Source organism: Helicoverpa armigera, chromosome 26 (genome assembly GCF_030705265.1).
Source record: "Helicoverpa armigera isolate CAAS_96S chromosome 26, ASM3070526v1, whole genome shotgun sequence".
NCBI classification, from domain to species: domain Eukaryota; kingdom Metazoa; phylum Arthropoda; class Insecta; order Lepidoptera; family Noctuidae; genus Helicoverpa; species Helicoverpa armigera.
This window is the reverse complement of record NC_087145.1, coordinates 4,267,065-4,292,606: the sequence shown is the minus strand read 5'-3', so window position 1 is coordinate 4,292,606 and position 25,542 is coordinate 4,267,065. Positions and strand designations below refer to the sequence as shown.

The window sequence follows — 25,542 nt, the reverse complement described above, 5'->3', positions numbered from 1 at the left end:
AAGGTCTGTCATCGCAGTCGACGTCTTAACTTCTTCTTGCCAGCCTGCTCGGTGCAGGATGGGCGCAAGGAGGATTGACATCTAAAAATACATATATGCATGTACATTTGAGTAGGATAATTTACAAAAACCTTAACCTGTAAATTCCTTCCCCAGCAACGATAGCAACCCCCAACATCGGTCGGCGAGTATTCTGCCCACAAGTCAGCGCGCGAGGGTTGAACTGGAACTGGACTATGGCGGGCACGTATGCCGTGCAGCCGTGTCCTGGTGGAGCCACGGGGTTGGCTAGGTGGAAGTGAGTATAGACTTTATTGTTTAAGTGATGAGGTTGGATTTTTACTGTGTATTTTGAGTGCGGCTATAGAATTCTGAGGAAATTGACACAAACTTTAATGAATGGACTTTTGTTTCATCACAGTTTTTTAATCGACTTCTTGTTTTTGACTTTTTGTGGCAGTTTTTTCAGTAACGTTCTCGAAAGTTTCATAATTCATATTACACCCATGTTTAATTCTTTGGTAATATTTTATGTAATGGTAAAATAACCCCTAATTGAGCCATTCCCATTTTAAGTAAGTAAGAGTGAACAAAATGTGACAAATCATACTTAAAATTTCTCTATCTATACTCCAACCTCTATATACTAATACTTAATTTAGTATCTTCTATATCCCCAAATTTCTTTGATAGTACCTATCTACAAATATATCTAACCCTCTTCATCCCCACCAGATGCACGCTAACTCCTCACCAGTTCACTGAGGAAGAGCGTCCTCGACGCCGCGGCACCGGTCTACCTTCAGGCGAGAACTTCCATGACCTTGGCCTGGACCAGCCCAGTGATCGGCAGATGGAACTCCTCAGGAGACTTGGCTCCGAAGCTTTGTTGAAAGGTAGGATGGACTGGCAGTTTTTACACAAATTAGAAAATTTAATCAAGGAATAACTAATATTAATGTCTTACCTTCGGTATTTGTGTATTACTTACCCATATTTACAAAACAGCTACTTCCACACCACGCGCCCGGATAAAAAGTAGTCTATAAGTTAATCTTCTGCCAAGTTTCATCAAAATCCACCCAGTAGTTTTTGTGCAAAAGGAACAAACTTTGGCATTCTTAATAATATACATACATACTGATAAACCAAAATATTTTAAGAAGATTCATTTATAATTTCATCTTTATTGTTTATCGTCAATTTTCATTCCCTATGTCTTTACCAGAACCGTATTTGTACTAAATCCTGTATTATCTACGTCCAGGTCGTGACGGTGACTCTCCCGAACATATCATAGACTACAGAGGAAACACTGGTCTGGTTGAAACAGCTGGCAACATCGCCCAAGTGGCCAACGATTTGATATACAGTAAGTAGAAGATTCTTTTACAAGAACTAACCGTGATTAGAATTGAGAACTTTCTGTTAAAGAAATGCTTAAAAGGCTGATTATTAGTATCAAGGATAGTAAAGACTAGCTTCCTAGTTCTGAGCACCAAATTTTAATTCACACCTTCTTGTAGTGCTCTTCTTTTGGAGCTGGGAAATGCCCACAAGATGACCCCTCAGTGACGGAGTGTTTAACTTTACTGAATAATACCCGCCTCTGTTCTTTTTGAAGCCCTCTTTGCACCAGGGCCCATGTAAATTTTTTAACAATCATGCAGCTTCGTCCTTCTTTTGGCAATGATAATACCTCTTCACAGAACAAAACTTACATTATATTTCAAACCGAATATTCTTATTTATTATGTTATTTCCACAGCTGATGCAATACCAGAATGGCACGGCGCTACCCCTGACCTGAGCGAGTGTCGCTCCGTGTGGCTGAACAGCCTCGAGGCTCGAGTGAGGGAAGGAGAGTCACTGTTGAGCATCAGCAATGATTTGGCACAGGTATTTGTAATTATATTTTAGAAAGCCAATACCTAAAAGGCTCAGTTCAGTGACATTATAAACATCAGTTTTGTTATAACAACTGTTTACTATATTTTTTTTATTCAATTCATAAAGCTATGATGTCGGTGAAATGGGCATAAGTTTTATTTTGTTCGAAAGATAATAAAATAAAGTACTATTTTATTCTTAGCTTCAAGGTCTATATTTCATGCACACCGAGATAGAATTTTCTTTAAAAAAAAAACATAACAATTCTACAAATGAATCAGTTTGATGTCCTCTTTGTTATTCTTAAAGATAATCTGAAAAATCATTGGAACATAATACACAATCAATTTCACACCCATATCCATAAACAAACAAAGTTCTTAATCGAAACCTGAACTTTCCATCAGGTCACATCATCAAAGACACTATACGGTGGCGATATGATGACCACAACCAGTATTATGAAGAAGCTCGCTCAACGAATGTCGCAGAACGTACAAACCTTCCCCGACCCGAGACAAAGAGAGGCGATAGTCACTGATATGCTACTTGGAGTTATTAAAACTGGTAAGTTAGCAATAACAATAAGCTTTTTTCTAAGTTTTAAATTGACCAGCTTGAAATTTCCTGAGTCTATGTAAAAGTTTTTGGAACCAACCAAAACTTGTATGTGTAAATGTACATGTAAATTGTCTTTGCAAGACTCGGAAATCCGGCTTGTGTGTGTGTGAGCGCTGCCGAGATACGCATACAAAGACAATATGCACACACAAGTATCTCATCATCTGCTTTCTCGTAAAAACACAATTACCTGTACTTGCTTTTGATGCTGTCTGACTATTTTACCTTACGCTTCTCTGTACTTTATTATATACTTATTTACTTTATTATATTATTTATTTATGCTGCTTGCCTAAATTGAAGCTCAATTCTTAAAAAAAACTTCCAAGTAAAACTTGTATTACTCCTGTAAGAATAAAAACCGACCCAAGCATAGTTTCGAAAAGGCTAGGCACATAATTTAAAAATCAAAATACTGAGAAAGAATTGAGCTTCATCTTAACCCTTAACCTGCTTTTCTGCTTACCCTCACTGCAGGATCCAGCCTCCTTAACTTCAACCCAATATCTTCTCCACCAGGGTCCAATCTCCTGGAAGAAGCCCAGAGGTCTTCGTGGGCAGACCTCAGTTCTGAAGCCCAGAGCAGGGCAGCCAGTGCCCTGTTGACACAACTTGAGGAAAATGCATTTTTGTTAGCCGATGCTGTTACAAAAGAGAAAACTATACTACAGATTGTGAAGAATATTTGTAAGTATCATTTACTGTTAAATAAGTTACAGAATTTTTAAATTAAGTAAAAGACGCCAATCAATTTATAATAATAAGTGTATTGTACCAAAACTATAGCTACTATTAATTAGTTCCACAATCCAAAAATAGTTTTAAAAAGTTAAGGTTCTTTCTTTTCTTTATTTGCCTTTGATTTCCATAGATTTTTAGCCAAATCGGTTCAGTTAATCTTGTGTTTTAAAAGGTGTATCTTTCTTTTAAATATGTGTATAGAGAAAGTATATAATAAATATCGAATCTTCGTCTACAGGTCTCTCAGTGAGGGTTTTGGAAGTAAAGAATGTGGAAGACGAGACGTTCCCGTCACCCATCGCGCAGGAGCAGTGGAAAGGCTCTGAGGACACCATCACCATACCCAAAGCAGCTTTACTTGGTAAGTTCCTCTTTCCTTCCCGTACAAAGCATAGTACATTATTTACTGTAGTTTTTCTAGTAGTCTCCCTCGCAACTACTACGCATGGGTTCTCGGGATCTAGTCCCGGGTCGGACAGAATTCGCTATGTGTATTTTGAGAAACTGTCAAAAGTAGACCAGAGTCTGGAAGTTGATGATTGATACACCAGTGGATCGGAGAGCACGTATATGTCGGTCCTGCGCCTGATCTCTGTCAGGTCGTATCGCATAGCCGTTCCATCTGGCTATGAGAGTGAATTGATCCCGTAGTTTAAGAAATAAGCGCATTCTTACAGTATTTGTTTCGATGTAATTACCTATTTTCTGATAAAGTCATTCTTCTTTTCAGACAACCGTCAGAACGATCTAGTCCGCATCGTCTTCTTCGCCTTCGACCGGTTAGAACAGATCTTACCACCGACCTTCGGCAAGACTCCTCGGTTCCTCTCCAGCTTCCAAGCTGACAGCGGTACCTCTTCATCTACCAGTATCAACTCTGAAAAGGAGAAGAGGAATGTTACTAGAGTACTGAATTCTAAGGTAAGAAGTGCAAAAATGTTTTAACGTAGCTGGAAGTCAAGGAGCAATTGTTCGATATAAATTGATCCGTTTAGGGACGATTTTTTTTAAATATTGGACTCCTGTGGCTTCTTTGAAAGTTAAACCCAGTGTTTGCTGTAATTAGTAGAATAATTTTGTTCTTTAAAGGCAAAGGTAGTTAAACAGCCAGTTTTACTAAGAGTTAAGTTACGTAACGTATATGTTGCTGTAACACCACAGAAGTAAAAGACAAATTCTTCAGACAAACACATCCCTCGACTGGAAACTATAAAATCAAGTTTCAAAAGCCGTTTCTAAGAAGTTCCCTAGTTGAAGAACTCGGAATTTATTGATATATTCTGTTAACAGGTGATATCAGCAAGCTTAGGCAACGGACGCCACATCCAGCTCTCTCAGATGGTGCAGATCACGATGAAGCATATCAAGGTTGAGAACGTTACCAACCCCGCTTGTGTCTTCTGGGATTATACGTTGCAGTAAGTTTATAATTTCATTGAAGATTTAGAGTAATCACAAAAATCGTATAAATAAAACAGTAACTTAATTCTATTCATAACAAGCTTCTGCAAGTGGTTGCACCTGCTTGCAAAAGGAATTACTTCCCGCACCTGGTAAAAAGTAGCTTCAATGATTTTTCGATGTGTAAGCTATGATATTGCCAAGTTCCATTATAAACCATTTAGTCGTTTGCGTGTGAAGAAGTAACAAACACACATATGAGTTTCGCCTTTAAAAGATAGTGTGATATGATGCACAATACAAAATTTTATTTAAAGTCCTACTATCAACTAACGATGACTTACCATAAATTTTATCCCTTCTCTTCCACAGCGGCTGGTCTCCCGAAGGTTGCCAAGTGGAATGGTCCAACGCGACCCACACAGGCTGTTCCTGCTCCCATCTGACAAACTTCGCGATTCTCATGGATGTCCACGGCGTGCCTCTCAGTGCTGCGCACGAGTTGGCTTTGCAGACCCTCACGTACATCGGCTGTGGGATATCCACTGTGGCGCTGGCAGCAGCCATTATTGTGTTTACATGCTTCAGGAATGGGAAGGTAGGTTTTGGCGGTTTCTATGGTATTATATAAATAAGAAGAATCTGTTACTGCTGTAAAGTACATATTTCAAGTTATGATAGTTGGTATGGCCGATCACGTGTCACCAGTTTTTCACCTTCAATAGCTTTCCTTAAAGTATGGCAAATATTAATTATGTAAGGGCAAGTCTGCAGAAAATAAACAGGCTAAAGCTACCAGAAAAAGTAACACACATATGTTATGTTTATACCTGATAGACCAAAAAAAATATCGAATCTGTTCACCAAGATAAAGCATAGAAACTATTTATGTAAAACCCCTTTGTAAACCTGATTGACAAACAATCTGATTGATAGAAGCCATTACAACCCCTGTTATTGCTACTTGTCTAAGTCTCAATTTACAATTATTTAGACATTTCTTAAGCCCCTATTTAAAAAATAACAATCTTCGACTTTGACTCACTCCCTCCTCTGTCTAGCAGTCAGACCGCGCACTAATCCACAAGAACCTCTGCGCCTGTCTCCTGGTTGCTGAAGTGGTGTTCCTCGCTGGCATCGACAAGACTGACAACAGGATCTTCTGTGGAGTCGTCGCTGGGTTGCTGCATTACTTCTTCCTTGCTGCTTTCGCGTGGATGTTCCTCGAAGGTAAGTGAATTTGGATCTTGAGTAAAGTTTAGGCAAAGTATTTGTGGACTATCAGAACTATTTTTGATCTTGGGACATAATGATAGATGGTTGACCATGAGGCATTTAATTTACAATTATTTGTTAATGGATTTTTAATAAACAAATAAATAATATTAGTTATGGTCCACAAAAAAAGCGAGGATGTTTTACGAAAATGGGTTTTGATTTTTAAAAGAATGTCAACACTTTGTTTTCTGCCAAGGGTAACTTGTTATTCCATTTCATGGGTCTGAAGATGGAGCAGCAATATGCGCCTAAAATCACCTCGGAACTTTACACGTAGAATTTGAAACATGTCAGATAAAATGTCTACCATACACATACCCTTTGAAAACTACAACTATGGTCAAAATTTAACAAAAATACCAAATCTTCCAGGTTTCCACCTCTACGCGATGCTAGTGGAAGTCTTCGAACCAGAACACCCTCGAGCCCGCTGGTACTGCACCTGCGCCTACCTGGTGCCGGCGCTGATAGTCCTGGTGTCTGCTGCTGTGTACCCTGGGGGGTATGGCACTGACAGGCATTGCTGGTTGACCACTGATCGGTGGTTCATGATGAGCTTTGTTGGACCTGTGATTTTGGTGCTGGTGGTGAGTTTTTTTTAGAAGTTTTTTAGAATTTGTTTAGAAGTTTAAAAGATTTAATTCGAAAACGAAATAAAATTGTGTGATATGGAGTATTGCCAATTGCCGTCTACGGAACTCAAACCCCAAAGAACGCCAGTATGGAGGTTTAATTTAAGAAAAATTTTGAATGTTGAGACATCCGAATTAAGAACCTCTTTCGTTTTGTAAAATCGGTTCAAAATGAAAATTAGGAGGCAATGTTTAAGGCCTATTTTCATGTTAAAAATAATCTCGGTGGTCATTTGTTTTGTATTATTTTATACTGTCCTTCTACTAGGAATTATCAACTAATGAAGTTATTGTACTTTTTCAGGCGAATTGGATATGCCTGATCATGGTGATCTACATGATGTGCACACATTCTACCGTCTCCCTGAAAGCTAAGGACGACGCTAAACTATATAAGATGAAGTAAGTACAATAAGCCATATCTATCATACTTTTTAATGTATTTTAAACAGCATGAAATAAGCACCATTAAGAGTTTGGTACACCAGGAGCACCAGATTGGATACCAGTATATTACATGGATTGCCTAGCCGACGTCTATAACCTGGAAAACTCAAAACCCCTTAGAAATACTGGTTGTCAGGCATTCTGAATTTCCACTACCCATAACGACTGCCCAAGAAGCTCAACTGACGACCGGGACCCACCTATTTAACACACAAAAACAATATGAGATCCAGGCCAATATGTCTAATTAAACCCTTGTTTAACTTCCAGGGTATGGCTGAAAAGCTCGCTAGTGCTGGCCTTCCTACTCGGCTTGACCTGGACCTTCGGGCTGCTGTACTTGAGCGAGCAGACGGTTGCCATGGCATATGCCTTCACGATCCTCAACTCGCTGCAGGGTCTCGTCATCTTCATCTTCCACTGTCTGCAGAATGATAAGGTGAGCATAGATAACTAGTAATTATGGCAATAAAAAAATATATTAAAAACATGGATCACATGAGTAATTAAACTGGCTCAGATGTTGAGGTAAAAAAACAGTGGGTGAGACATATCAATAGCTTTCCAATAGATTTCACTCGTGTCGCATTGGAGACTGACTACTCTGAGCAACCTCATAAAAAAAAGCCTTTGGCCTCTCAATACCGCGCATCTACATAAAAAGTATCCTATAGCTTTCTTCGATAAATGGGCTATCTAACACCTTAAGAATTTATCAGATCGCTCCAGTATATCACAAGATTAGCAATTTCAAACGTATAAGGTTCAAATATTACTAATATAGAAAAGAAGAATGACCTTCTATCTACCTCAGCTATATTTTATCTGCCTTAGCTAGATTCATTAACATATGTATCTACATACTAATCTTACATCTCCACCACTCCCCAGTTCCGCAACGAATGCGCCCGCATCGGCCGTCGTCACCGCTGGTTATCCTGCTGCCTCCACTTCACGGGCCAACCCTCAGAGACTCTTCAGCATAACAACGGTCCCACAGCCTCCTCCTCCAACCATATGGACACCCGCCAGGGTTCTGTGAAGAGTAGGAGGTACCATCAGAGCGCGGCTGATGTCGATGATGTTGTCGACCCTAGGGATGTGACGGTATGTCGATAGTTTGGTTATATTTTTGGGATAAAATAGAGGGCGTTGTAAAAGAGCCTGATTATGTAACATATAAATGGTAATCTAAAGTTCTTTAATAAATTAAAATATGGGAAATTGCATTGATAAACAAAGGAATGAGATTATGTTACGTAATAAGGTTGCAGTTTTTGTATTTAGAAGTTTATTGTTTATGAAATAGAGTTCTAAATACAAAGCTGGTTGTAATAATGACGGGTAATGGGCATCTATATGTCAATTTTATAAGTGCGTTAATGGTAGATTTGTCGAACTTTATAAACGAAATCAGTTTTGAAGATCATATCTTTTTTGGATAGATCTCCTAATGTTAATTTTCAATTATGAAACAGTCACGATTGCAAAAAGTTTGACAAATATAATAAAATGCATTAATCTTTGGGTATTAAATATAGGGAACATCGAAACCGCTGCTTAAAGCTGATACGCAACGGGTTTATGTTAAGGACGAAGCTAATATTTTTCAAAGTATATTTGCATAACAAATTGTCTACTCCAAAAAATTGTAACTATTCCAAAAAATTGCATGATAATTGGTGGTGGCATACTTGGTTAATTTATAGAAACGAACTGACCTCAATTTTTAACTTTATCGATATCGATAAAAGTTACACAGTAGCTGCACTATTAAACCAACTTACATACACTATAGATATTATATTTATTAAAGTATACCCCAAGTAAATGTCTATTACAACTTATAGCAAAGCACAGCCAGCACGTCGGGACTCCCCGCAGCGTCAGCGTCAACAACAAACAACTTGATCATCAAAACATTAAACGTTGTTGTCAACAACAATAATCATAACAACAATAATGTTGTCAACAACGCCGCTGTCGCATCCCTAGCTGCTGCAGCTGCAGCACATAGCTACCATTCCAACAGAAATAGACGCACGTCCCAAGAAAATCAAAATTTTGGACCTTCGTCGAATTTTGGACCTAGTTTAAATGCGACAGCGGCCAATTTTGGCCATAATATGCCTGAGAGAGAGCCCCCGGCACCCATGACGCAGCTTAGGAGCAATATCAACCCTGGTAGCGGAAGATACCCTCATGGATACCGACAAAATGGCCAGCAAGGTGCGTACGCATTCAGAGATAGGGTATTTCCAAAATTTTGATCTAAAATAAAATAAAATTGATACCACCAGACACCACGGCTTTTGTCACTAATTGGTTAAAGACAGCTCAATCGTTTTTTTTTTGTTTTAACATGTTTATTTTTGTGTTGTAAATATGTCACTAACATTTTTGTCTTTCAATGTTTTGTATGTTTCGTTTTACGGTAAGTCCAATTTGTTTTTTTTTTATTTCTGTCTCTTAAAAGCCTTCTATCACTAATGCTTCACTAATAATAATTTCTTTGAATATTAACATTGTTTCTTTAGTGGTGTGGTGGTTATAGTAAATACTGACAGCATCACTGGATGGCATACAATATTTCTGACTAACAGTCCAAAATATTATACCATTCAGTTTGGAAATACAAATTGAATCCTATCTCTAAATGCGTATCGCATACATTAGTCATTCTGTCGTCTATCCTACATAGTATATATGTATTTAAGTATCATTTATATGTGTAATATATGATAATTCTTTATATAGAGTTACAACTTGCAACCTGAGGCTGCGCGGTGGAATATACGTCCTACGGCCCCGATATACGTTCCGAGTGAGGACGCAAGATCGATGCGAGTGCCTACTCCTCAAAATATTCCTCATTCTACGTCTCACACTCAGAGTATAGCTTCAATGCATAGCTATAGGAACAATATCGAAGTTCCCAATGAGTACCAGAACTTGAGATCTCGGTCGCCATCTTGTTTTTCGAACAAAATGGCGGCGTCGATTGGCGCGAACGAATGGGCGGTGATGGCGAATTCTGCTAACGTATGGAAGGTGAGGGGAGGGGCTGTAAAAACGCTTGTCGCTGTTAAATAGAAGTTTCATGTATTTGTTTTAGTTTTCTTTTGCGTTTTGGTAAGATCTAAGAAGTAAATACGGGGATTCTAAAGTTTTGTGATGATTTCAACTTTAATTAGGTACCTACTTACTTATGTCTACAAAGTTGTAATTACTTTTTATTAAATTAGTGTTCTCAATAGTTTGTAGTCTCTAGTTCAGGCTGACCCTAAACTTTTTAAATTACCTAATACAAATTAGATTTTAAATCTATACCTAGAAATTAGATAATGTAGTAAGTAATTATTTACTTCAATAGCCTAGCGACGAGCATTTTCAATTTATTTTTATTTTCAGGTTTCTACTACATATACTATATTTCAAACATTTCTGTAAATAAAAACATCTTTTAGTTAACATTGGTGACGGGGCACAGATCTTACTAAATCGTGGAAGGATCACCTAACATACTGCATGTGGATAACCTTAGAGGACATTGCATGACGTCACTTCACTTGCATAGCCCTACCCATCTCCTTCCAAATACCTCCTGTACACAGTCGCCCATCATGGCCATTTAATGTTCATTCTACATACAAATTCATCCATGTAACAGTTTTGAATGACACGGAGTAGTAAGCAAATGGATTTTTCACTCAAAAATAATTTGTAGACAAGGAATTCGTTAAGAGGCAAGCAATAGCCATTTTTATATTCTACATATTATGTTCTTCTTGATGTCCTTAAATATGGGAATTGGGTATAGCTATCCCAGATTTGCGATATTTACTGTTTAATTAATGCAATTGCACAAAAACAAGATGGCGGATGTATTTACAAGTCATGATAATCCATTTGATAACTAACTCGTGTTTCATCGAATATAAAAACCAAATACATATTCGCTGTGTGTACAGGAGAAATAACACTTCATAGCACTTTAGTCTAGCTAAGATTAGCACTACTATACTAACTGTCATTAGTGAGTTTGAACTAATTAAATAAAAGTTACAGGAAATTAAGACCACTGTAAATAAACATTCAAAAAATCTAGTGAAAAAAAATATCCTGGAAAACTTAGAGAAAAAAAAAACAAACAAAATTGAGCTGTCTTTCAACCAGCCTCAACCTCCATTCTAATATTAATCCTTGTCTTACAGAACACTTCTTCTAAGCATCACCCAGTGAACTCGTCGACGCTCCCTCATCACGACACCCTGTCGCGTCAGCTCGCGCAGCAGAACCACATGCACAGCCCCTACGAGTGCGACGCCTCCCTCGCGCCCCCCTCCCCGCGACACAAGGACGAGGAGAGCCCCCTCCACCACCCACAGGGGTACAACACAACCCGCAGCTACAACCATGACTTCAGGAACCCCCACGTCTACATGTCCCAGCACTCGCCAGGCAGCCAAGAAATGATCTTCCGAAAACACTACAAAGACGACCGCAGGAAACATCATCATCATCATGGCAGCCAGAACATCAACCATACTTACTCCGAAATCGCAAATCAGCAAGGCAGGATGTATAGACGAGGATCCGAACAAGAGTTCCGCGTCATCCAAGACGATCCCGTCTATGAGGAAATCGAAAGGAACGAGACACTTATGTCAGATATGTCGGATGACAACTCAGGTCCGGACAACTGCCGCCAGAATCCTGGACACCACGGCTCTTCAAGCTCAAAGTTTTTTGGGGATCACCGCCCACTTATTTCGTACAGCCCCGGGGAACGGCACCACCATGAGCAAGAGCATTACGGGAAGTATGGGAAGTGGGATACCCTGGAGCGTTACGACCAGAGACACTACGAGAGCGGCCGGCTGATGCACCCGTACCACCCGCCGCAGGAGAGCAACATGCGAGCCCTGGCCGCAGTCCTCAACGGGGAGAACAACGTGGTGTGCCACCTGGAGCCGCACAACTCCTACGACGTGTACCAGCCGCAGAGTGCCAACCCCAGGACTGTCTCCCAGCCCAGTTTCTAAACAGTGCAATTGAACATGTGATTAGACTGTGAACGTTCGTCTTAGCGACTTCGCGTGTGTACAGAAATTTAGAACGGAAAATTTTTCTATGGACGTAGACTTAGAAGTCTTTGCAACACTTAAGATTTATTTAGAAAAACTTGCCATAACGTGGACATTAATATTTATAGTATAGTGACTTAAATTTAAATCACTTTTTTCACTGTGATCCTATTTAAATATAATGGCTCAAGATTCTATATCGCGACCAGGTACTTTGCGAATTGGATAGTAATTTTGTATATATGGTTAGCGTTTAGTACTAGATATTTAGTACTTCCAGTGTGACCTTACTATCGTTACTACTTGGGTTACAATCATGGCATTCTGTCGCATTACATGTTTTCTTACTGTAGGAATGATATCTGTGATGTCTCACTTCGTCGTTGTGTTTAGCGAGGTGACTCTTGGAACCGCTTCCTAGCTAGGGGCGACTTTAGGTGTTTATTGCCCATTTTCACCAACAATCTCTTAATCTAAGTGCCACTTAGAATAAGGGCTCTCCCAATTTTGACATAAATAACTATGGATAAGGGATACCTAAACTTTGGTGAAAACTAAATTCTTATTAAGTGTTCCGTAAATGCTCTTAGGGGATCCCTTAATTTAGGTATTTGTTGGTGAAAATGGGCATATGACTCTAGGCAATGCAACCATGACAAAATACTTTTATGACATAATACTTAAATTAAACTTATTAATACTCTTATTTTCAATGCAATCACAAAATGACAATGCAATTTTAAACCCAGTGTAGATTTTTGTAAAGCACACACTTTTAAAGTGCACAAATGTAGAAAATACAAAATTGAAATATTTTTAATTTCATTAAACACAACGACGAATTGTTATCTTTAGTTTAAGTTCGCTTTTAGCCATTATTGTATCACTGCCATATAGTACCGTTTCGTATGCTTTTATACAAATTTAAAGCTTAACTGTAACAATATACGGTTGATTTTAATTTGAAATATCAGTACATGTTGGTATTTTAAACACTCCTTCGAAAATTACACTGTAGTTACTTTTAAAGACTGGTATAGGTACTTTGTCTTATGGTTATCTTAATGATTTTATAACCGTTTTTATCTTTCTATAATATATTTATAAAATGTATCCTACCAGCACAAACACGTGAACATTCCTACTAGTTATTTTAAGATCCTACTCTACTCAAATAAATAAAATAAATCAATTTTGCACAAAAGACAAATTTTTACCACTGCCAAAAGGAGTATTTAAAATACCTTCATAAGGGTTAGCACACATTATATCGAGCTGCATAACATAACTGAACAGTCTCAAACGCATATTTACTAGTATCAAGATATTTATGTCACTTACGGCCAGTTTCTTCATCAAAAGTTAAAGTTATGGCTAAAGTAATGTCTTAAGTAAAAGTAACGGTTAAATTAAATTTTTCTTTTAGTTTTGCTGTCACTTTAGCCTTGAAAAAACGAATTTGACCGTTAATTTTACTTAAGACATTACTTTAACTTTAACTTTTGATGAAGAAACTGGCCGTTAATTACTAATATTCGTTCGTGGTAACTTAAGCTACTTTATGAACTAAACACAAGTTGCCGAACAAAGTCACAAATTTTGGTAACAAACAAGGTCACTTATATTTTTGTTTCTTGTGTTATAGAAGGCTCAAAGTGCCTTGATACTTGAGTGATTTAAAAGATCATCAGGCAAAGAGTTTGCGTAACTTTTCGGGCGCCTGATTTTTCTTTTATGATTTTATGAATACTGTTTTTTATTAATAGGTACTATGTTACTATGTAGCTCCAAATAATGTGTGCATCCTACCGCAGCTTCGTAAAAAACTATAATTTGTCAATATTTCAAAAAATCCATCCATCCAAACCTATTATAGACTGACACCATTTGATGTTGTGCACTTTCTGTACATTAGAACTTAGCGTAAATAACTCGTTTAATAAAATAAATGATAAAAAAAAATGACAAAAAATATTATTTCTACGTAATGTAGATTTTTAATGCCATGGATATACCTGTTACTTTATTAGGTAGGCTCGTTGTATTTGACGTTCTAAGTTAAATCTTGATCTAATTTTAAACAATATCTTTTTAATCGTTTGTAACAAAGCAGAACTCTCAATCGGTTTCGCAACTACTTTTTAACTGTAGATTAACTGTTGTAACATTTAACTAGAAACGTCAAATAAAGCTCAGCCTCTTATGATAAGGAATTGTTTGATTAGAATTGATAAAAGTACAATAACTGCATTGATTTCCATGTATATTTTAAATGTAAAGCAATATATATTAGACTGAAGTATTTGATAAATTTTCCGCCATTTTTTACTATAATACAATTAATTTATAAACATTTATACATGTAGGCGAAAATTTATAAAATACTTTTTTGAAATGGGAAAATAAATGATAAAAATTTTCTTGGGGAATGATTATTTTTTCTAATTGGGTATACTAGTCCATCTATTTTTCCCATTCGTCTGAACTAATGTAAGTGTACATTTCTCATGTATTTCTGTTATATATTATTATTATTTTTGTTTTTGTAATGTATTTTAAAAACGTTAACGTCATAAATGTAAAGTAGAAAAAAGGAAAATGTGTAAATAAATTAAAATTTATAAAAATAAAGAGTGGCCGTTCTGTGAGGACGGCGCATATGAATTTTGTGATTTTATTTTCTTTTTACCTGCATCCATTCTTACCTTTGGAATTCAACATTATCATGACGAAAGAGACGAGAAGACTTGCAAATGAAATAGTGGCAAATTTAACGGTAGCATAAACGTAGTCATAGTCATAGTAAATAGCAAAGTATGTGGTGAGGCGTGTAAACAGCCTCACCAAAAAAATTAAAGAAGAAGAATGAAGAAATGTGTGAGCGGAGATTTGAAAAATAGCGGGCGGCGAGCTGGAGGGGAAACATAAGGGGAGTACATAATCCTAACTAATATCATAAATGTGAAAGTAACTCTGTCTGTCTGCCTGTCTTTCTGTCTGTCTGTCTTTTCTTCACGCCTAAACTAATGGACTGATTTGTGTGAAATTTGGTACAGACATAGTCTGGAACTTGTTTTTTTTCCAAAGAAATACAAAAATAAAATTTATTCCGGACATATACCGCCATCTATTGGTCAAACCATAAATCTGCCGCAAGTCACTATTCCACGCGAACGAAGTCGCGGGCAAAAGCTAGTAAAGTATATAAGGAAGTACAAAAGAGGAGTACATAATACAGTATATAAGGAAGTTCATAAGGTAAGTAAATAAGGGGTGGACATAAGGTGAGTACATAATAAATTATATAAAGAGAGTACATACGGAAGTACATAAGGGGACTACGTAAGGAAGTTTATAGATTAGAGAAAATAAGGGATTACAATATAGGAGTACATAAAGGGAGGTCATAATACGTAAACTTAAACGCGTTATGTGTAAGTTTACCTCTAGTCGTGGTGGCCTAGTGGGTAAAGGACCGACCTCTCAAGTATGAGGGCGCAGGTTCGATCCCATCCCAGGAATCATCAACAATACATTTTTTTTTTTTTTATTTACACACAACCTTACATCTACCCTTACAGGCTTGCCTAATGCGGCAGATGGGTTCTTATTAATTTATTCTAAACTAAACTAAAAAACACATACATAACAAAACAATACAAACACATACATCACAAATCAACATATACAAACTTAACTAGATTCGTAGCACACCACCCTATAAGCGACTACAGTGAAGTCATTCAGCGAGCACGTAAATAAATCCAGCCGGTTGGCTATGGCATTAAGCGTGCGAACGGCGCGCGTCAGCGGCGCTCGCTGCAGCGGTTTGTTCCCACTAGTTCTACTGCTTAGTTCTACCGTAGAACTAATGGGAACTTTTTTTCCCACTAGTTCTACTATTTGAGGTGTAACAAAATAGTAGAACTAGTGGGAATTATGGTTTTTATTGGTATTCCCACTAGTTCCACTGAACATTTGCAGTAGAACTAATGGGACATTTTGTTCTACTAGACAGAAGAAGTACAGTCGACGGACTGGGGGACATCTGGCCGTGTCCGTGGCCCGTGGTTATCTGTAGTTGTGATTTTTATCAGAGCTCAAAATCGATAGCAGTCAGAATAACTTAGATTTTTTTCATGAATTTCAACAAAAATTAAATGTTTTTCTTTGTAAAAGTACTAGGACAGCAGAAATGAAGAGGAGCTGGGTGGTGTTTAAAATCAGACATTGATATTCATCTACAACACTACTAATTAAAAGACATTGTTTATAATAATACACATTGAATAGGAATGTAAGTATACAATAACGCAAAAATAACTTTGAAGAGACTGGCTATTTGAACTGCAGCCCTATGATTTAGGCAAAAAAATATCAAATGAAAATAATCGTTTAAAAAAAAAAGGTTAAAAAATTACAAAATAATTCGGACATTTACCGTCGTACCACAAAAATAGTCTTTTAATAGTCTGTTGAACACTTGTCTAAAAAATTCAAACGACGCGCGTTGAACTAAGATCCCTTTTGTAGCCACACTATTTTTAGACAAATGTTCAACAGATGTTTAAGTTTTAGTTCCAAACATAACACTCACATCAAACTAACAAAATCAAAATCAAAAATCATTTATTCAAACTTGGCTGCAAGACAGCACTTTTTGAACGTCAGGAATTTACAATAGACAGCCCCCAAAACGCCCACCCTTCACCACTTCCTATGTGTTTTTGCTGGAATGAAGAAGTGGCGCAACAAACTCCCCAGCAACACATGTCTGTCTGTCTGTAGGTTAGAAGAACCTTTTAACTAAACTAACTTTAGTGTGTTTTTTTTTTAATCAATGTGTCAAGCACCACCACAATGGTGGTGTTTAAAAATCAAAAGAACAAAAAGATTAACTAGCTCCTCTTCATTTCTGGTATCCTAGTACTTTCCTAAAGAAAAATATTAGATTTTTGTTGAAAGTAATGAAAAAAATCTAAGTTATTCTGACTGCTATCGATTTTGAGCTCTAAAAAAAATCACAACTATCGGCCGTCGACTGTACTTCTTCTGTCTAGTAGAACAAAGGAGATCATTCAAGTCTCGAACATTATGTACCCAAAAATGAAAGTGCCGGCCAGAAGAAAAAAATAGTAGATTCTTGTAGAGAATAATGCCCTGAACATTTTTTACTACTACAAGAATTGTCTACAATTAACCCCCAGGCTGCTATTTGACTTTGAAAATAGCAAAAAAACCCACAATATTTGGAGCATTATATTACGGCCCTAAACTGGAGAAGGTAGCCGCTGCCTACAAAGGACTCCTGCCCAACCTGGGAAGTCATCAAACGACCCCCCTCCCGCTGTGGGGAAGTCAGATTCTTACCGACTAAAACCCATCAAGGGGAAACCAGGGCCGCGGTAATGCTTTCGAACAATCCCGCAGCCCCGATAGGCTTTGTCCCCGCTAAAAATATCGTAGGATTCTTGTCGAGGATGCCCTGACGATTTTTTACTTTTATAAGGAACGTCTTCGTTAACCCCCAGACTGCTATTTGAGTTTAAAGTGAATATAAAATCCATACTTGAATGTTACGACAAATACGTCCACAATATTTTTTTAACTAATTGAACGTCTACGATATGCCCTCCCCCCCCCCCTGCTGCACACCGAGGAGACTTACTGATTTAAACCCATCATGTTCCTTCTGATAATGTACCAGGGCCGCGGTAACTCTTTCGAACAATCCCGCAGCTCTGGCGGGCCCCACTGGGGTTTGCTGACTGTCTGAGGAGGGCTTGGGTCAACGCTCGCCGCCGACACAGGCCTGTTGTTTCCAAGGAGGCGGAGGGACGATGAGCCTCCCTAAACTCACCGCCCACAGACCGACATCTATGGTGCCGGGACTCTTCTCGACAAACGATGCGCGTGGTGTCTTCCACGTCCACGGCAGCGGCTGGGATGAGATGCGCGAACCCTCAGTTATTCCACCGCCTCCTTCTCTGGCATGCTTCACAGAAGGAGACGAAGGCATTCCATTCCCCCTCGCCCTTATAGAATTTCGAGTGGGTCATAGTCCCTCTGTCTCCTTGGAGACAACATGTGTCGTCGGCATGCATTGTTTACGCCCCCCTCAGAGAGCTAGCAAACCCCAGGTGGCCCACCAGGGCCAAAACCTGCCGGGGCTGCGGGATTGTTCGAAAGAGTTATCGCGGCCTGGCTACATGGTCAGAAGGAACATGGTGGGTTTAAATCAGTAAGAGGCTAATCGGAGCTAATCAGTGTAGCAGGGGCCGTAATCGTAGACGTTCGGTCAGTTAACAAAAAAATAAAACCGACTCCCAAAAACACTGAAATGCTAAAAAAAATACTATTCTTAGGTGCATCGGCCTAGAAGTCGGTGGCGTATAAACTCAGGAACATCCATTAGACACTGTGTTTTTTTTGTAAAAAGTTTTTTATTTTTGGCTTTTCAGTGACAAGCATAGTTGTCACTATCCACATTTGAGGAAAGTTCTTTGATACGACTAATATAAGCCCAAACACGAGGTAGTTTACATATTCAGTTGTCGAGTTCCCTCGACCTTCTCCGGTCTCCATCATCAGGTCAGCTCCAAACCTTTACAGTTGCAAAGGTCTCGTCAATACAAATAATATAAGCCCAAACACGAGGTAGTTTACATATTTAGATGTCGAGTTCCCTCCACCTTCTCTCGTCTCTATCATCAGGTCAGCTCCAAACCTTCACTGTTGCATAGTGTTATCAGACGTACACCTCATTGTCAAGTTTTTAACCTATGCACGCCTACAATTTTCGAAAGTTGCCCTCGATTTCTCAGGGTTTCCATCATCAGATCCTGACCCGGTGATTATGGGACTACCTGGAAGGAATACCCTATCAAAAAAAAAAACAAAATTGCAAAGAAAGAATTACCCCGGCCCTGGTTTCCCCATGATGGGTTTTAGTCAGTAAGAGTCTGACTTCCCCCCAGCGGGAGGGGGGTCGTTTGATGACTTCCCAGGTTGGGCAGGAGTCCTTTGAAGGCAGCAGCTTTCTTCCTCAGTTTGGGGCCGTAATGTAATGCTCCAAACATTGTGGGATTTTTTGGTATTTTCAAAGTCAAATAGCAGCCGGGGGGTTAATTGTAGACGATTCTTGTAATAGTAAAAAATGTTCAGGGCATTATTCTCTACAAGAATCAAGTATTTTTTTACTCTGGCCGGCACTTTCAGTTTTGGGTACGAAATGAATGATCTCCTTATGTCCCATTAGTTCTACTGCCAATGTTCAGTGGAACTAGTGGGAATACCAATAAAAACCATAATTCCCACTAGTTCTACTATTTTGTTACACCTCAAATAGTAGAACTAGTGGGAAAAAAGTTCCCATTAGTTCTACGGTAGAACTAAGCAGTAGAACTAGTGGGAACAAACCGCTGCAGCAGGTTGGTGCGCGCACGCGGCACCTCCAGCATCGGCGGCCTTCGCCGTCGCCCCACGTATTCATCCGGTACACACAAACGAATTTCACCCAAGATATCAGGATTACATATTTTACCACGTAACACCTTAAATAGATATGAGGCCAGCGCCACTTCTCGCCTCGTCTCCAGTTTACAATATCCTACCATGCCTAACACAAAAAGTGTCGGGTATAGTAACGGATAACCTGGATACACCCGATAAAGCTTTAAGTAGAGAAATCTTGCGAACTTATTTTGGATTCTCTCTAACATGAATTTGTACTTAGCCTCACTAGGTCCCCAAACGGCTGCACAGTATTCTAAGTGACTTCTAACCAGAGCATCATAAAGAACTGTTAAAGCCTTCATGTTGTTGAAATCATGCGCTTGTCGTAAAATAAAACCTAAATTTCTATATGCCCTGCTACATATGGTCACTACATGCTTCCTAAAATTTAGATCAGTTGAAAAACAAACTCCCAGGTCTCTAACTTCCTCGACTCTTTTTAACGGCTCCCCCTCCATTTCATACCGATGATGTCGTGGGTTTCGGGCACGAGTGAATGACATCACTGAACACTTGGAGATATTGAAGTAAAGTTTATTTTCCTTGCTCCATTTGGTTACTTTATCTATATTCTCCTGGAGCACTTCATGATCAGTGACGTCCCTCACCACGCGGGACAGTTTCAGATCATCAGCAAAAAGCAGACAACATGAATCCTGCACCGCCGCCGGCAAATCATCGATCATCACTATGAAGAGTAGGGGCCCTAAATTACTGCCCTGACTTACGCCCGACCTAGTATAATACGGCTCAGAAAGCTGTCCGCCACAGTCGACAAACTGACGTCTGTCCCTCAAGTAACTGGCAAAGAACTTAAGGGTATGTAGTGTACAACCCTTACCAGCTAACTTCAAGAGCAGAACATCGTTGTCGACTGTGTCGAAAGCCTTCCGAAAGTCGAAATAGGCAACGTCCACCTGTAGTCCTGCATCTACCGCCGGAACTAAATTAGACATAAGATGCAGAAGATTACCTGATGTTCCACGACCTGGCCTGAAACCGTGTTGAGCGTCTGTTAGGTGAGCCTTTAGTTGTTCGTACAAAGTGTTATGTACCGCAGCCTCGAATACTTTTGCTGGCGAAGATAGGACAGCAACAGGTCTGTAGTCACTAGCCTCCGTTCCACCACCACCTTTAGGTACGGGTACCACCCGAGTAAGTTTCCACGGTTCTGGGAATGTTGCCGTTTCAATGCATTTATTAAATATATGTACCAGTGGCTCAAACAAAACGTAATTATGAAATTATATTTGAAGATGCCGGAAAATTAAATAATTAATTTAACTTATTATGTAACAAATATTTGAATTGAGAAAAGGCATTGACGATTCACCAGCCCCTATTAAGATTTTCACAGCAATTGCTTGTACCTAAGTTTCTTTTCGTTTTCTATTAGATTTCCATTGCAAGTTATCACTACATAGTATAAAACAAATTACACGTCATGTCGTTTGGATCGGAACTAATGGGGTAGAGTGGCCTTGAGTTTAAGATGGCCTCTATTTGAACAAAGAGAGTTCTAAGTTCCTCAAAAGTCAGAACCTGATCACCCACGACCCGGAGCAAGTGAGATTTTGCAGCCTTGATCTGAATTTCCCAGACACCGCCGGAATGCGGTGCACCGGGGGGGTTGAATTTAAATTCGATTTTTTCCGCATTCGATGACTGTTCCATTAAGGTTGAGAGCTGGTTCTTAGCTCCAACGAAATTAGTGCCACAGTCCGCGTGAATGACGTTACACCGACCGCGCCTTCCGATAAAACGGCGTAACGCAGCAATGATCCAGAATCGTTGAAGTAGTAGAAAATGTGTAGTATCAATATCTGGGTGTAAATAACTGCGATGAATGAAGTCGATGACCAAGTAAGTAAAAGGATGGTCAGAAGGTAAGAAGGCGGGGTGCTTTTGCTTATATTCGAGATCTGATCGAGAGATCCTACCGCCCACCCTGAGTCGCGGTAATGTTCGTGTGTTAAAGGAAATGCCTTGATAACAAGCAGCGCGTCGCCGCTCAGTGACGAGACGAGGTAGTGAAACTTCTCAGTGTCGGTTAACGATGTTGAGTTATGCATTAAGGCGTTAAACGTATCGTAAAACTCAGGCCATTTTTTTATGTCGCCGCTAAAGTTAGGAAGCACAATTTTCGGTAACCGAATATTCGACGAAGAAGTGCTACAAGACTGAGTTGATTCAGTTTTAGATAAAGCTCAAGGGATTGATAACACTCTGTAATACATCTCGTCGAAACTTTCTTGAATGTCATTATCTTCATTTTCAGGGTCATCGAGAATCTCCTGGATCGTAAAATGCGCATCCTCAAAACTAGCAACATGTCGCTTAACGTCTTGAAAATGTGATAAGAACAAATTTAGTTGAGACGAATCGTTCTCGGCCAAAATACCTATCTCCAACGCTTTGTTTAAACGGTTATAAGAAATAGTTCGTTTCCTACGTAAAGACGGCAAATCTTGAGTCGAATATTCGAGTACCTACACTTGATTTAGATTTTGTTAATGTACCCCTGCGGGTAGATTTCCCGAGAAGCGGCATTTTATTTTAAATGTTTATTAAGTAGGTGTAGGGCTGCCATTTCGAATTCCGCCAAACCCGGACAAATATTTAAAAAAACCCGGACATTTGGCGTAAATAGCATTTTTTTCCCGGACGAGTCCGATTTTTTTTGTTTAACAAAACAAAACCTAATTTTTAATATTACCATATTACTTAAATTCAATGAGGTCCTTCCTTACATCAAAAGTCAGGGCCGTCTCTAGCTCGTGTAGTACCTAGTATTGAAAGATTGTGACTTAATGTATTTCGGAGGTCATAATTAAGAAAGCTCATATGGAAACTAGGAGTTACCTTCTTGATTGGTTAGACAAAAAAATTACGAAAAATACAAACAACCGTAAAGTGAAGTCGCCGCGAGCGCACAGCGAGCGCGAAAATTTTTGAGTTTTGGGTCACTAAAGCACCTAAACTTGTATAATAGAAAAATCCGCAAAGTGAAGAAGCCGCAAGCGAAGCGAGCGCAAAATTGTTTGAATATTGGGATATTAAAGTAGCTAAACGTAAAAAAAATGTTTTAAGAAAAGAAGCCGCGAGCGAAGCGAGCGCGAAAATTTTGGAGTTTTGGGACACTTCGACTTCTGCATTATTAGGCGCCCGGGTAATTCGCATACCCAGGCACCATAGGTTAAGATGGCCCTATGATAAATGTCCGGGTTTTCCCCGGACACTTCTTGAAACCCCGCCCGGACGGCCCCCGGACGGCCTCCAAACGAGGACAAATCCGGGGAAACCCGGACGGATGGCAGCCCTAAGTAGGTGCAAACACAACGATACGATAATTTTCTGTTAGTGTGTGAAGAACTTCGATACAGCGATAAGACTTACGAATAATAATTAATTACAAGTAAATCATCATCCTCCGAGCCTTTTCCCAAACTATGTTGGGGTCGGCTTCCAGTCTAACCGGATTCAGCTGAGTACCAGTGCTTTACAAGAAGCGACTGCCTATCTGACCTCCTCAACCCAGTTACCCGGGCAACCCGATACCCCTTAGTTAGACTGGTGTCAGACTTACTGGCTTCTGACTACCCGTAACGACTGCCAAGGATGTTCAATGACAGCCGGGACCTACAGTTTAATTACAAGTAAATGCACGTAAGTAGGTAATTCACGCAAGTATTATATCCACCTACCCAAACGCACACCGAAATTCGGCGCGCTGGAACTACCCAAGTACTTTACCCGACGCGTGGGTATCTTTATCGCCACGGACTAACAAATCTCATTGCATAGGTATAGGTACCCACCGGTATGTATTCGGTTCGATCACTGTGTAGATACAATGTACCTACTACAACAGATGGTTACCTCGTTTTTGTATCGTTGCTGGGGAGTTTGTTGCGCCACTTCTTCTTCCCAGCAAAAACACATAGGAAGTGGTGAAGAGCGGGCTTTTTTGGGGGCTGTCTTTTGTTTTTGACGTTCGAAAAGTGCTGATTTATCAGCCTAATTTGAATAAACGATTTTGAGTTGAGTTTTGAGTTTATTTGTAAGTAGGTATTTATTCTGATAATAGCGGTTGACGATATTTCGATTTACCTAGACAGTGAATAATAATACTGTAGGCGCGTTTATACGAATGAAAGTAGGTAAGTTTAACAAACAAATTGTTACTTAACAAAAACGACTGCAATAAAAATTGTTAATCTGCTTAAATATTAATTAGGTACGTTATTTGTTATGGTAGGTCACTATGGACACAAAATACATAGGTACAGAAGTCAATCTACATACAAAGCGCGTTCGAGTCACGCAGACAAAGGTGTCTATGTGTGCGTGTTCACAGACGCGCTGTCTCAAAACAACTCAAAACAGTGCGAGCGCGGCTGCCGCTTTCTTGAGATAAGCGCGTCACACAAAGGTAGATAAATGTGCACGCGTTGTGATACCTACCTAACTGTAATTTGACTGTAATATTTTTAATTTTAATAACAAAAGAAAAAGTAATAATGGAGCAACAAAATTCGTATTATAATTGAACAAGTTGACGGTTGTTTTATACAACAATAAACAGTGAATTGTCGTTTTTTTAGCCTGCCGTATTACCTATAGTATGTACCTACTTATTTTCTCATATTTCGATGGTTCGTTTAATAAACGCAGTAGGTAGGTACAGTTAGGTGGGTAGGTAAGCGCCCCGGCGCGGCGGCCTCTGGCCCAATGCCGTAATAAGTTTTGCTAGTGTCGACCCAGGCGAACCTGCCTACCTACCCTCAAAGATTATTGCTAGTAGGAGTTGATAATTTTTGTGATCATGGCGAGACTATGTTGTAAGGTAGACGAAATAAAACTCGCACATCAAGTTTTCTGTAGGTAGAAGCAAGCTTAGATCAGGGACTGTACCAACCCATTAAATACAAAAATATTTTTTTCACAAGTAAAGAGTAGGGTAAGTATATATGTATGAATAACAAAATTATAAATTGCGGTTTCTGAAAAACGGTATCTCGTTCAAACGAATTTCCGTTGAAAGTGTTTATTAACCTCTTGTATGCCACATTAAATATTTTATTATTATTGGTTTATATTTCATTTTTCCTGTTTTATTCTCAACAATACATCAAATAATTAGATACGAGTACCACTACCACGTTAGTTTTATGCGCATAAAACAGTTGACAACCCTAGCGCGACGGCCGAGTTTAGGCATGAAAAGTGAAGTACATACATCAGATTGACTTCTGTACCTATGTATTTTGTGCTATGGATGAGTATTCACGAGCCGATTATTCGTTTATTAGGTACTTAATGCGAGTTGTAAGTGTGCACCGATAAATTGTTAAAAGTGATTGCACAATTCTACTTCACCACAATAATTACTTAAACTAGCAAGCAGGAATACCTATGCAGTACGTTATTTGTAGTTAGATCGGTATAGGTACCCACACGCTCCGGAATTGTTAGAAGTTTTTGTTCGATAACGAATTGGCGATAGCTCGTAAACGTGACACTCGTGAATGAAATTAATGTTAATGGAATGATACGATAGTTCTGATGGAATAACTAGGAATGCGATAATAATTGTTAGATTGTATGTTTTGTTAAAACAATCGATCGGTCAAGATAATGAGGGTTTTTGAAATTTTTTCTGCCACCGGGTGGCGCCACGTATGCGTCTGGTCCAAACAGCTGTCAAATAGTATGGAATTGTAGGTGCCGAACTTATTGTTTATTGAAATTCTGTTATATTGGAAGTGTTATTGATTTTATTATGGACTACGGTCAGAATAAGGTTTCCGAACTAAAACTTGAGCTAAGAGAGAGGGTGCAAAAGTCACTGGTAGTTGAAAAATTTGTTAACACAATATGATTTAGTTTTTTTTATTTACTCAACCTCAATAGTAAAACAATAATGCAGT

General features: G+C 39.0%; 1 protein-coding gene across 8 annotated transcripts in view; it reads left to right on the top strand.

Annotated features, from left to right (window-relative positions):
* The window catches only part of LOC110372419 (latrophilin Cirl), a 278,727-nt gene extending 266,191 nt beyond the window's left edge, over window positions 1-12,536 (top strand). For 4 of the 8 annotated variants that reach the window (XM_049849402.2, XM_049849397.2, XM_064041692.1 and 1 more), the window contains 17 exons: window positions 157-298; window positions 736-896; window positions 1,268-1,372; window positions 1,769-1,899; window positions 2,298-2,457; window positions 3,031-3,198; window positions 3,491-3,613; window positions 3,983-4,173; window positions 4,543-4,670; window positions 5,026-5,251; window positions 5,715-5,883; window positions 6,304-6,518; window positions 6,868-6,965; window positions 7,281-7,449; window positions 7,902-8,117; window positions 9,768-10,061; window positions 11,225-12,536. In XM_049849402.2, the coding sequence (XP_049705359.2) occupies window positions 157-298; window positions 736-896; window positions 1,268-1,372; window positions 1,769-1,899; window positions 2,298-2,457; window positions 3,031-3,198; window positions 3,491-3,613; window positions 3,983-4,173; window positions 4,543-4,670; window positions 5,026-5,251; window positions 5,715-5,883; window positions 6,304-6,518; window positions 6,868-6,965; window positions 7,281-7,449; window positions 7,902-8,117; window positions 9,768-10,061; window positions 11,225-12,055 (3,527 nt within the window). In that variant the 3' untranslated portion in view covers window positions 12,056-12,536. Of the gene's footprint in view, window positions 1-156; window positions 299-735; window positions 897-1,267; window positions 1,373-1,768; window positions 1,900-2,297; window positions 2,458-3,030; window positions 3,199-3,490; window positions 3,614-3,982; window positions 4,174-4,542; window positions 4,671-5,025; window positions 5,252-5,714; window positions 5,884-6,303; window positions 6,519-6,867; window positions 6,966-7,280; window positions 7,450-7,901; window positions 8,118-8,860; window positions 9,240-9,767; window positions 10,062-11,224 lie in introns of all 8 variants that reach the window. The other 4 variants (XM_049849401.2, XM_049849404.2, XM_049849405.2 and 1 more) reach the window with 4 other exon arrangements.
* Window positions 12,537-25,542: the final 13,006 nt, after the last annotated feature.